Source organism: Myodes glareolus, chromosome 19 (assembly GCF_982192425.1).
Source record: "Myodes glareolus chromosome 19, mMyoGla1.1, whole genome shotgun sequence".
Lineage (NCBI taxonomy): Eukaryota > Metazoa > Chordata > Mammalia > Rodentia > Cricetidae > Myodes > Myodes glareolus.
Window position 1 is genome coordinate 41,624,696 of NC_142044.1, and position 13,575 is coordinate 41,638,270.

General features: G+C 49.7%; 1 protein-coding gene across 3 annotated transcripts in view; it reads left to right on the forward strand.

Annotated features, from left to right (window-relative positions):
- Nucleotides 1-13,575, forward strand: part of Tmem184b (transmembrane protein 184B) — a 43,851-nt gene that overhangs the window by 24,689 nt on the left and 5,587 nt on the right. For all 3 annotated transcript variants that reach the window (XM_085678390.2, XM_085678388.2, XM_085678389.2), the window contains exons 4-6: nt 9,426-9,516; nt 9,804-9,879; nt 12,767-12,858. In XM_085678390.2, coding sequence (XP_085534516.1) covers nt 9,426-9,516; nt 9,804-9,879; nt 12,767-12,858 — 259 coding nt within the window. The remainder of the gene's footprint in view (nt 1-9,425; nt 9,517-9,803; nt 9,880-12,766; nt 12,859-13,575) is intronic.

Genomic DNA, 13,575 nt, shown 5'->3' on the forward strand with positions numbered 1-13,575 from the left:
CCCCTACAGACGTGCTTTGGTGTGGGGGATCCCAGGACATATTCACAGATGCCCAGAGGCAGGAGCCCCACCTCTGGCTCATCTTTTTCTCAGTTTTGGCTTCTCTAGCTGGTGGACAACTTGTGAATCGTCCATTCATGGATAGAAACCCCAGGTATGGGTGGGACAATTTATGCAGCCGCAACCCCATGTGTCCCATGTGGTGCTCTATTGTGTCTCACAGGGAAGGACTTGCACATGACTCAGCTGACTTCTTCCCCCACTTTGAGACAGAATCTTCACAGCTAGGATGGCCTCAAACTTTTTTGGGGGTGGTGTCAGGGTCTCATAGCTCCGACTGACCTGGAACTCATAGAGGTCTGCCTGTTTCTGCTCTTGAGTACTGGGATTAAAGGTCTTTGTCTGTCTATCTTTTATGTGTATGAATGCTTGCCTGCATGTAGGTCTGTGTACCACATATGTAATGCCTGAAGAGGCCAGGAGAAGGTGTTGATAACCAAACCAGGATGCTCCTTTGGCAGAGCAGCTAGTGCTCCTAACCTTGAGCCATCTTTCCTCAAACTCTTTTCTTTCTTTCTTTCTTTCTTTCTTTTTTTTTTTCCTTTTTTTTTAAAAATATTTATTTATTTATTATGTATACAATATTCTGTCTGTGTGTATGCCTGCAGGCCAGAAGAGGACACCAGACCCCATTACAGATGGTTGTGAGCCACCATGTGGTTGCTGGGAATTGAACTCAGGACCTTTGGAAGAGCAGGCAATGCTCTTAACCTCTGAGCCATCTCTCCAGCCCTTTTTTTTTTTTTTTTTTTTTTTTTTATAGACAAGGTTTCTCAGTGTAGCCCTGGATGTCCTGAAAGTTGATCTGTAGACCAGACTGACCTTGAACTTAGAGATCCTCTTGCCTCTGCCTCCCAAGTGCTGGGATTACAGGTGTGTGCCACCATATCTGGTTTTATGTGGTGCTGGGCATGGAACCCAGTGCTTTCTAGATGCTAGGCAAGCATTCAACCAACTAAGACACTTCCCAGTCCAGTTTGTGTTGGAGGAAGAGGGGGCATACATGCCAGGCATGTACTTTTGAATAAAGGGACTTGAGTAGTTCACACTGTGAGCGCTACCCAGCCCTCTGTAGGGCTGCATTGATTCCCAGTACCCTTCTGGCTGGTACTCTCATAAATTCCTTCCAGGAGAGAATATAGAGGCAGATGGGGACCTGCTCAGTGCTCCACTGTGCTTGATGTTCCTGGAAGCAGAAAACCCCCAGGGAGACTCTGGCTGGGGAAGGGAAGAGCTGAGCACCCTTTCCCTTCAGGTGCCAGCCTCAATTGCGACAGCTTCTATTTACCTGGTTCATATAGAAGCAAAAGGTTGTTTTCATACTGTGTGCATGTCTTTGTGCATGCTTGTGTCCCTGTGTCCTGTGTAGTCTAGGAACAAATGTAGGCTTTTCTCCTTGGTTCGGCCCTGAAGATGGGACATCTAGCAAACGGTGGGGACTTGGGGGAGCTACCATTCTGCCCTTACTAAACACCCCAGAGTAGCAGCAGATGGTGGGTGGCACCCCCCACTTCAAAGGCCTCTCTGTTCCTCCCACCTGCCCCAACCAACTTCCCTGCCTGTGAAAAGGTTGGCTCAGGAAGTCTTGCCACTCTGGGAAGCTCATCTCCTAGCAACGCTATTGTCTCAGCCGGCCCATGTCCCAGGGACTTTACAAACAGCACTGAGCACCTGGAGTTGAGGCTGCCTGAGGTCACTGGCTGTTAGTGTCTGGAGTCAGCAGCCTGGCCCCCACTCTCACCTGTCCCTTCTGTACCTCTTTTCAGGTCTCTTTTAGTGGCAGAGCTAAAAAGGCACGCACACACACGCTCATAAACACTTCTCTTTTCTTCACCTTACCAGGGAGACTGGACTACGATTTTTTTCTAGGTGCGCATTTAGTGTTTGCATTTTATATGTTTAAATATTGTCTAGAGCTGAGCCTTGCATTGCCCCACACTCCTTTTCTTTCATTTCATTTGGTTTTGTGACTGGTTCCATATGCTCAGTCCTCCTGCCTCTGTTCCTGAGTGCTGATTGTAGGTGTACCTCAGGCTGGCTCCCCCTGTCCTTTTCCGTGTAGAAGTCTGGGTCTTGCTACAAGTACTAACTACATGTTTTAATTTTGGGGTTGTCCAGTTTCCTGTACTTATCATTCATTTATTCCTGAGTGCTACAGTTGGGTTTTTGAATAACCAGCCCCGCTCTCCCTAAGACAGCAGGCGCTGTGTGACTCTGTCACTGCTGGCTTTTTCTTTGCCCACATTTCCCTGGAGTCTGCAGTGCTTGCTTGTGAGGCCTCCTCTCCTCAGCTGTCACCAGGCTGTCGTTCACCATCCTCTTTGGACTTGTGTCGGCTTCTGTACAGCGTGGGCCACCTGTTTCCATTTCTCCTTTGTTTGTGGTTTCTTCTCTCTGTTGGTCTGTGCCCATCTTTCACCACCCTCCTGGAAAAGCAGGTGCATAGGGGTGCTGACGTGAAGTCCAAGTGTCCTTATTGGACTGTCTGTGATTGACATCCCTGGGAAGGGATCGCACCTCGAGGTTGGGTCCTGCAGGCCACTTCTCACAGCTTCATCTTCTTCTGGTGCTGCCTGCGTTTTGTTTTGTTTTTTGTTTTTGTTTTTTTTGTTGTTGTTGTTGTTGTTTTTTGTTTTTTTTTTTTGGTTTGTCCTAAACAGGGTTTCTCTGTAACTTTGGAGCCTGTCCTGGCCCTAGCTCTGGTAGACCAGGCTGGCCTCAAACTCACAGAGATCCCCCTGCCTCTGCCTCCCGAGTGCTGGGATTAAACGTGTGCATAACCATCACCCAGCTCTCTTCCTTCCTTTTAAGATCTTGTTTTCAACCTCCAAGTTCTGAAATCACAGAAGATAGAGTAATATTCACCATATTGACAGGCTTGAACTCCCCAACTTAGGACCTGAGATCTTCCCTTGTTTGTGTCTTTGATACTTTTCCTTTCCTTTTACAAATGATTTAATTATTTAAACTTTATCATTTAGTTAGTAATCTGGAAAAAGATACATCAGGACTCAGCAAGGTTAGGTTCCAAAACTACCCAGGTTTTGCTTAACTTGTCTGAATATAAAGTATATAATAGAGTTAAAGCAAGCCAGGACCACCCACCGCTAGCCACAGCCCACCTAATCTTTGTGTCCAGGTCCCTGTCCCTTCATCCAGAGGCCTAGTTCCAGGGCCTTCATGGCTTTCTCAAGTATGAACACTCCTCTTAGCTGTGGACTGAAGCATCGTCTCTTCCTTCTTTTCCTGTCTGGGACTCCTGCCGTGAGATGTGCTCCTGGAACGAGTCTCTCACGTCTTTTCCGCTTCTCTTTTCCTGTTGCTGTCCAGGAGCTGTTGTTGGCTTGCTTTTCACCTCATCATCTGTGCGCGTCCTTCCCCAGCTCGACCTCACTCACCTCACTGTGATGCGCCGGTGGCTTTTCTCTGTGCTTTTCTGAGCCCTTGTTCTTGGTGCTGCAGAGTATTCTTTTCTCTGGGGATATTAATTAGATTTTCTTCTGTATCAGCTCCTCCTTGAGCTCTTTGCATCTGTTTGATTTGCCCCCCTCTCTCTGCACGTGTGCTGTATGCATATGTGTGTGTGTGCACATGCAGAGGCCCGAGGAGGTTGTCTGGTGTCCTGTCTATCACTTTCTGTCAGGGTTTCCTCGGAATCTGGAGCTAGACTGTGGCCAGAAAACCTTATCAATCTTCTGGTATGCCCGCGAACATCCCTCACCCCCTCACCAGCTTTGGAGTTACAGATGCCCAGTTTTACATGACCATGCTCAGCTTTGTGGGGGTTTGAGCTTGGGTCTCCATGTTATACAACAGTGGTATCACCCACTGAGCCATCTCTCTGACTCTGCTTTAGTTTTTGACCTTTGTGTTAGAAAGCATCCTCAACTATCTAATGTCTTCAGCTTTGTTTCCTGTTTAAGAATGGGCTCTTGATAACTGGGCCTTCCAGTTGAACATAGACAGTCTTTCCTGCCGTGTTCATACAGACATGAGACAGGTGCTGTGTAATTCTCCACAACACATGATTCCTGTCTTCTGCTCAGAAGATGCAGACAGGTTGTGTGAGCAGTGGGTATGGGAAGAGGGCTATGGGAATGGTTGCATTTCTGCCAATCTCATTACCGCTCTCAGCCAGGCCCTTTAGACACACACTCATAGTCTAAAGCTCTGTGCGGAGTCTTTAAACACACACTCATAGTCTCAAGTTCTGTGTGGAGTCTTTGGGCCACTTCCTCACTTGCACACCCACAACCTCAGCTGCACGAGACTGGGGGCCTTTGAGCTCTGCCCCCACCCTTTTTTAAAATGAGGGTTTGTTTCGTAGCTCTGGCTGGCCTAGAACTCACTGCTTCTACCTCTGCTGAATTACAGGTGTGTGCCATCACGTTCAACTCTGAAACTTCCCGTGTAACCTAGTCTAGCTTTGAGCTTGCAGAGATCTCCCTGCCTTAGCCTCTGAAGTGTTGGATTATACGAGTCGCCCTCCTAGCTCTTCTGGGGTCCTTGTTGGCTCCTCCCTTCCCCCAGGACAGCTAGCCCAGAGCATCACCCAGAGCTTCTGTTGTCTCCCAGCAGTGACCACATTGGCATTCTCCCTGCCTTGGTAGTGTGCTTCTTATATGAGGTCAGTCCAATTGTCTGGTTGATTTTAGAGGGAGAGAGCTATGTGTTACACCCAGGAAGTGTACATCTATACTCATGTAGATGACAGGGTTCCCATTCTGTAAGGCAGGGGCTGAACCTCAAAAATGTTGGGCCCCTTTCCCAGGATGCCTCAGCTCCATACAGTGTAGCATGAGTAATAAGAACCCAGAGACAGATATTGGGGTTCAGGCTGAAGATCAGAAAAGCAAAGCAGCCAAGCCACTAGAGAGTTCTTACCTCTTATCCTCAGTGTGACTGTAGACTGCAGTGCTCTTCACCAAACCTCAGACTGCGGACGGAACCCTCCTCCCATCTTCTATTCCTCTCTAGTGCTGGTATTAAAGGCGTGCACCACCACCACCTGGCCTCTTTGGTAACTAGTGTGGCTACTGGGATTAAATGTGTGTGTCACTGCTGCCTAGCCTGTATGGCTCTCTAGTGTGGCTAGCTTTGCACTCTGATCTTCAGGCAAGCTTGCTTTATTATAACACAAATAAAATATCACTATAATCCAGCACTCATGCAATGAGGCTGTAGTTCACACAGCACTGGGATAGGTCACAGGGCTGAGTGAGAGACAATTGCCCTATGTGTTTTGGTGTCTTCTGAGTAGGTTTGGGGTGAATTAAGAGCCTGGGACGCTCCGTGACTAGAGGCGGAGATGCAGCTTCCTCTGATCTCTGCAGTATGCTGTGTTACACTTGTTTATGTGGTGTTTACAGTTTGGCCCAGGTTCTTCATCATCATTAGCACATTCTTACCTCCTAGTTACCAGGTGGAGTGTGTATCACACACCCATTACACAGTGTGAAAACAGAACTGCAGGTAGCTGCAAACCTTGCCCAAAATGACCTGATAGCGATGAAACATCAGACTCCTGCCTGGTTCTCTGCAGCCAGGATTAGCTGTATGCTGGGCTTGGTGAAGGAGAGGGAAGAAACCATTGTTTTCCCCAGAGAATTGTGAGCTCTCTGTTGGGAAGAGTGTACATGCATAGGAGGAATGCAGTGTCCTTCACCCTGCTTCAGAGTTCAGGTTCTTGTTTTCGAGATAACCGTCTAGATGTATAGCCCAGGCTGCCCTCAAGTTCGTGGTCCTCTTGCTCTAGCCTTCCTTGTGCTGGCCTTACAGATGTACAGTGTTACCCTTGGCCCAGAGCTCACACACTAGACACACTGAATCTTGTGTGTGGCCAAAATGAACCATCTTTCCTGGGAGAGAGGGTGCAGTGAATGAACAAAGAGCCATAGGCCTGGGGCCAGTGAGATGGCTCAACCAGTGAAGCTGCCACCAAGGCTGAGGACCCGAGTTTGTTCTCCAGGATCCATCTGATGGAAGGAGAGAGCTGACTCCCGCAAGTCATTCTCTGACCACCACACTCATGATGTGGCACACGTGTGTTCACACGTATATACAAATAAATGTATGTGAAATTTTTAATTGATTTTATTGAGCTCTACATTTTACTCTGCTCCCCTTCCATCCTCTCCCCTCCCCTTCAACCCTCTCCCAAGGTCCCCATGCTCCCAATTTACTCAGGAGATCTTGTCTTTTTCTACTTCCCATGTAGATTAGATCCATGTATGTCTCTCTTAGTGTCCTCACTGTTGTCTAGGTTCTCTGGGATTGTGAATTGTAGGCTTGTTTTTTCTTTTATGTCTAAAAGCCACTTATGAGTGAATGCATGTGATAATTATCTTTCTGGGTCTGAATTACCTCACTCAATATGATGTTTTCTAGATTCATCCATTTGTCTGCAAATTTCAAGATGTCGTGTTTTTTTTTTTCCGCTGTGTAGTACTCCATTGTGTAAATGTACCACATTTTTCTTATCCATTCTTCGGTCGAGGGACATTTAGGTTGTTTCCAGGTTCTGGCTTTGACAAAGCTGCTATGAACATAGTTGAGCACATGTCCTTGTGGCATGATTGAGCATCCTTTGGGTATATACCTAAAAATGGCATTACTGAGTCTTGAAGAAGGTTGTTTCCTAATTTTCTGAGAAATCGCCAATGTATGTGAATCTTTTTAAATTTTTTTTTAAGCAATTGGCCAGTTTGCTGTCAGTAGGACACCCTGACAGGTAATGGTGCCACTAGACACAGCTCACAAACAGGAAGTGTAGGAGCTCAGTGGATCTAAGTACAGGGAGAGAGCCGATGGGGAGGGCTCAGGAGCAGCATGTGAGCTGCCAGAAGCAGGGACAAGCACAATTCACAAAGGATGCATTCACAGGGAAGGAAGGCTTTGGAGCAGTGTGGAGTTGGGGACGGTTGCTTAGGGACAGGTCCTCTGCCCAACAGAGTTGGCTCATTGAACTGTGATTGCCTAGGATGGCCACGTGCACCTGAAATGTGGGAAAGAATGTTCTGAGTTTCAGTGTACAAACAGAAGGAACTCCTGTCAGAGCAGGCAGATTCCAGTTTGCAGACATATCCTCAGTTATCTGGAATGTCCCAGACAACTTAGTCATTCCAGATCAACTTAGAGTTTCCGTGTAGCAGAGGCAGAGACCAGCTGAAGGTGCTCAGGTTTGACAGGAGAGAGCTGGGAGCAGCCAGAAGCCCTTAGGGCCATCAGTTCTCTATGGTACCTAGCCTTCCATAGGTGGTCAGGGAGTATATATTGAACAGTATATAGCTTCTGGCCTGGGGTGCAGCTGCAGGGACAGCTAGAGGACACTTCTGAACAGGTTCTCACCGACGTCCTGATCTCCCAGGCTGTGTTGTAGCTGTTTGTTTGTGATGCTCACAGCTGAGAAACTGGGTGGACCATAATGACTTAGTCTGTAACCTCCTGTCCACATAGTTACTGGCTAGAGAAGTTGCCTTTGGGGGTTGGAAGGGACCTCCATCTCTGCTGAGGGTTGCCTGCCTCCGATGCCTGCATCTAATAGCCAGCCAGGAGGTCACAGCTTCCTTCTCTGATGACGATGCTGATAAGAAATATTCTTTCTAATGGTGCATATCTTTAATCCCAGCACTCGGCAGGCGGATCTTTGTGAGTTTAAGGCCAGCCTGGTCTACAGAGCAAATTCCAGGACAGCCAGGAATACACACAGAGAAACACTGTCTTGAAAAACAAGCAAACAAATAAACAAAAAACCCCAAAAAACGAAAACAAATATTCTTTCCAAGTCAGGTGTGATGGCATGTGCCTGTAATCTAGCACTTTTGGGGGATAGAGGCCAAAGGATCTCTCCCAGTTTGGGGTCAGCCTTAGCTACATGATGAGTCCCTGTCTTGAAAAACAGGGAAGGGGAAAAGTTTTTTCATCTGTTAAGCTGAAGTCCTCCTGGGATTTGCCCTGAGATTGTGGCTTTTGTCTGGAGTGTGGACAAGCCTCTAGTATAGTCCTGTTTGTTCTTGATCCTCACCCTACTTTCCTGATGGCATACTCTTGTCTGTAATTTGAGATGTGGTTTCTAGAGTGGAGCAGAAAGTTCTAGATGTCCGACAGTCCAGGAGTAGGAAAGACTATCAGTTCCCTCTGAACTGTGGATCCCATGGTCACTGATGTGTCCTGGAGCCTAGCACATGGCCTGGCATACAGGCTGTGGTAGGTATTCAGGATGCACAGGGGCCTTCCTGGAGACCAGGTCTGGAACCATATTAAGAGTATGGTAGGGTGACAGTCTGCTGCCTGAGTTACCCTCCCTCCTGGCCCCTCTCTGTTTCGTTTCTGGCCTGTGTAGAGGCCTCTGGTATAAACGCTATTGCTGGGTGTTTGGATCTTTTCTTTGTGAGCCTCTGTTTTCTAGGAAGGGATGAATTTTTCCAGATGGCCAGGAGGCCTGATTTGACCAACCATGTCATGTTTAAGGAGTCTCTTTGTCTCCTTTCTCTGAGAACTGACTGAGTCCATTATTGACTCTTTAATGGTTCTTTGGAGGGAAGCAGCACCCTGGCTGGCCTGGGTACTTCTAGGTAGTCCTGAGCTGAGAGCTGAATGTGATGGTAGTCTGAGCAGCTCAGTCAGAACTGGCTGTAGCTAAGGCTAGACCAGCAGCCCAGGCTTACGGCACAGAACGGGAAGGGTGTGAGCTCGATGGTAGGTCGTCCTCAGGAAAGCATTACAGGACTGCCTGGCAAGAAGAGATGGTGCTGCTGGGCCCTGTGGTTTCCTTCCAGGCCTACCAAAGGGAGTCCTGTGACAGCCAGTCTGCACGGAGGCCTGTGGCCTGCCCTGCGCCTTTGCTGCAGACGCTTTGCTTTGGGGCACCACATCTATCCCCTTGGTTTTCATCCTGTCAGTGTTAGTTGTGGGTACAGGTACCAGGGCTTCCGTCGGTACCGGAGGCTGGACTCATTCCTACCTGCAGTGTGTTCACAGCCTGGAAAAAGCCTCACACCATTTATTGAGTGCTGTCCTAGGAGTCTAGCCTTCAGTCGGGCTTCATGGTCACCGCTCTTCTCTCCACAGCAGGCCCTCAGGAAGCACTTTTCCCAGTTCACAGAGGAGGAAGCAGGCACAGAGAGCTTGAGAAACCTGCCTAAAGCCACACAGCTCCTAAGTAATAGAAGCATGGTCCATAGATGGGGAGTTGGGCTCAGGGATCCATGGCTCTTTGCCCCAACTTTTTGCCGCCCTGTATTCTGAAAGGGTCAGCCATCATCAGGAGCCTGCCGGGGCTAAGCGCAGCTGTGCTCAGCTCCTTTCCTTGCTGTTGTATTCCGAGTGACCATTCTGCTGACCTGAGTACTCTGGACTTTCCACAGCCTTTGTCATCTATAACTTCCTGAGTCTGTGCTATGAGTACCTTGGGGGAGAGAGTGCCATCATGTCTGAGATCAGGGGGAAGGCCATTGAGTAAGTACAACAACGTCAGACCCTCCCCTCCCCCGTGGGCACCTCACAGCCGTGCAGTTGGACGAACAGACCACATGCCTGTGCTCTGCTGTGCCTTGCTCTCCAGCTCCTTCCTTGTCCTTTCCTGTTTGCATTTCTCCTACAGTTTTTCTTGTTCATTCAGTGCTTTCTGGGCCATTTTGTGTGTATTGCTGGCCCCACCCGTGCCCTGGCTTGTTTGATGCAGAGGGCAGCCTTTTCCATCCCACCCTTCCCATTTCCCAGGGTTTTCTACTTGTCTCCCCTAGGTCAAGCTGCATGTATGGCACATGCTGCCTCTGGGGAAAGACCTACTCCATCGGTTTCCTGCGGTTCTGCAAACAGGTATGTGCCCAGAAGCAGCCCCAGGTCAGAAGGACCAGGCTAGGGACCCAGGTTCATACCAGTGTCTCAGAGGGCAGTTCCTGTTGCATGCTGATCTGTGCCCAACCGGTGGAGGTCACCTGGCCCCCAGCTGTCCCCAAGCTGATCTGGAGACACCGAGTTAGCACCATCTGCTAAGGCGGGCAGTGAACATTCTGGAGTACCCAGCAGCCCTGGGCCAGGGAACCTAGTCTGGAGTCTTGTTCATTTGGACTGAATCGTGCTGAACCAGGAAGCACACAGGAGTTGTAACCTGTCAGTTTGAGAACTCATCCCTTTGTTCAGGGCTGGAGGGTTTAGGCATTAACGATACATAGCAGACAAGACTGTGTGGTTCCTGCCCTCTCCCACATTCCAGTTGGCAGTGCTGCAGCTTTTGGTTTCCTTGGCTACCACTTCCTGGCTAGAGTTGGACTTCTAGCTTCTCTGACTATGTGACCTCAGATCATTTGCTTAACCTTTCTGAGCTTGTTTGTCCTTTTATAAAATGGGGGTGGCAGTACTTATCTCAAGGGGTAAGTAAAAGGAACAGATGAGGCCGTGGGTGTCAGCCTTTAGCACAGCTCTGGCTCGTTCAGGGAGACAAGCTGAGGGTGCCACACCCAGTCTTCGTAACTGCCCTTGGCCTCTGCAGGCCCTCGGTCAGTCCCTCCAGCATGACCAAAAATAATCAAGAGAGAAATGTGCCCCCCCCTCCCCGCCAGAAACAGTGCAGCCTACCCTAGGGCCACCCTGTTTTCATCCTCTGTGGAGAGCTCAGGGCCCACAGCATGGCTGCCCACACAAGTAGCATGTCAGTAGACATGTCCAGACTCCAATTTGGCTACTGGTTCTGCCTCCCTCAGGAAGCCTCAGAATCTCTCTTGTGGAGTGGCCCAGAAAGGGTTAAAACTGTCCTGGTTCAGGGTGGGGCTTGCAGAGCCTTGTTTATGTGGTCCAGCCACCCGGTCCAGGCCCAACTGTGACTCATCCCCGCTTTTGATCATTACATTGTCCTCAGAGCTCTGCTCTCAAGAGCAGAGCAGAGGTCACAGCCAGAGCACAGTCGGCCTCACCACCTCACCAGTCACCAGGTATGGGTCATTCCCTGCCCTGTGGGTTCTAAGACTCTGCTGTTGAACTTTACATGGCAGGCCAGCAGTGAGAGGAGAATAACACACGAAGGCTCCCAGCAGGCACCCCAGCACTCATAGTATCTTCGTTCCAGAGCCACAGGGTGGGCCGGGATGTCCTTGGGCCCAGAGCCCAGTGTCTGAGTCTTTTGAAGCACTTGTTAAAAGTGGAAATTTCTGGGCTTGGGCTATAGAGTGGTGGAAAAGCACTTGTCTCACATGTGTGAGGTCCTGGGTTCTGTCCCTAACACTGCCAATGAAGAGGAGAAATGGAGGAAGGGGGAGGGGCAGACAGGGAAAGGAGGGAGGAAAGGAGGAAAGATGTTTAGATCAGTGACCCCAACCCATCCCAACAGAGTAGAAAGGACTGCCCACTCCTGGGACTGATGTGACTTTGACATCTAACCTGGTCTGTGAATCTCAGACTGACCCATGAAATAGCTGGACAAAGGCTCTTGAGGTCTGCTGACTTGGGCTCCAGTCCTTTGTCTGTCCGTTCAGCTCTATTCCTCAGTTTTCTTGTCTGACTGGGGTATGAACCCCTGCTCTTCTTCTTTCCCCGAGCTCGCTCTGGGTGCAGATTTGCAGTCCAGGGATTGTAAGGCTTTCTAGTAGCAGCACATAGCTCTTCCTGTCACATGCTCCTCTGCCATGGCTCTCCCACAGCACAGCCCAGGTCCTCAGTGGGGCAGAGATGGATTCCCAGGCTGCCCTTCTACTCCAGCCACTGGTCCTATCCAGAGCCACACTCTCTAGGGCACGTGCTGGAGTTTCATGTGCCCTCTCCTTTACTCAGGACTTCCGGCTGAGGATGAACACTTAGGTTACTGGAAGCCTGTGGATGACGCGGACACCCACTTCTGTCCCCATATTTGCAACCCTGTGCTGTGGGCATGGGTTACTTTAATATTATCCAGGTGTCTACCACTTGGAGACCAGGTGATTGCCTGAGAGACTGCAGTGAATAGCCAACCAGGCCTGAATTCCCATGAGCCTTTCAGGCTCCCACATACTAGAGGGATGTCTTCTCCCCACTTGCTGCTCTTGAAGGCCAACTCCAGGTTACTCAGACCCTGGTTCCTCAGAAACCCTGATCCAGGCCAGAGCATGGGTCAGGGAAGCAGAGGCCTTGTCCTCACCTGCTCCCTGTATGGCCAACTCCTCCTTAGAGCTCACTTGTTCAGAGAATGCAGTCCAGGACCTGCTGTTCTCTCTAGTGCCCACTTCCTGTCCTTGTTCACACTCTGCCCTGGGTGAGCCTCTGCATGAACTGCCCTTTTGTATGTATGTATGTATGTATGCATGCGTATATGTATTTATTTGCATGAGTGTGTGCATGAGTATGACTTGCAGGAAGTTCTTTCCTTCCACGGTGTGTCTTGAGGATCAAAGTTAGGTCAGCAGACTTGGCAAAGAAGTCTTTACGTGTGCCTTTACCTGCTGAGCCATCCCACTAGCCTGAAGATGCTCCCTCTACCTGGATCCTGCCTCTCTCTATCTTCCTGAAGGCCCCTCATCCTCTGAACTGTCTCTGAGGTGTCTTCTACTCCTGGTCCACTGGGCCCTATATTCTTAGTCATTGAGTCCCCAATATCATCATGTCTCTTTACCCACCCTGCTTCCCCCTGCACACAGTTCCCTTTTCCCCCTTCCTAGAAACCAGCATAGGCCCAGCTGCCAGAACTGGTGCTTTCCCGCATCCCTACTTTATCCTGTCTTGTTTGTTTCCTAAACAGGCCACCCTGCAGTTCTGTGTGGTGAAGCCACTCATGGCCGTCAGCACTGTTATTCTCCAGGCCTTCGGCAAGTACCGGGACGGGGACTTTGAGTAAGCAGGGGTCCTCCCCTGGGACCTATGGGTATATTGGCACAAGGGTGGGTGCCCTACCTTAACAGATCCCGTATGTGGTTTTTTTTTCCTAAATTGCATGGGACTCAGACCTCCCTGACTCTGAGCCTGAGCCTGGCAGTGGCCATCTTGCACTTGGTCTTAGTGAGTCACATCCATATTAACATCAGGATGCATAGTAGTAACCGTGGGTAAGTCTCAGAGGGTGGTAGCTACTCTCAGACAGGTTCCAAAAGTGAAGGAGCCCTGGGAGGCAGTCTTTAGCCCTAGATATAAAGACTCCACTGTGTGAACTGGCTACACCTTTTCATTTGTGGGTTAGTGAAGGTGGCCTTATACCTGGTCCCATACTGTGAGTTCTTCTTACTGCCAGGAACGTGTACTACAGCCCACTAAGGTCAGGAGAGCAGAGCAAGCTTGGGGGTACCCACTGTGACCTATGACCTGCAGCATAGCCCTGGCTCCCCTCTAGTGCCCTCCATCAGGAATGGATTCAGAGCAGGGCCACCATCTGAGTGAGTGAAGCAAGAGTGGAGGACTGCCTGCCTGCAGACACACCTCTGTAGCACACTCCCAGTGTGTCTCCCCCATCCCATCCCCTCCCTCCAGTGGTCATTGTGCCTTGCTGGAGAGCACAGCCATGACCCACAGAATAGGTTGTAGGCAGGGCAGAGGAGGGAGCAATCTGCCTTCTCA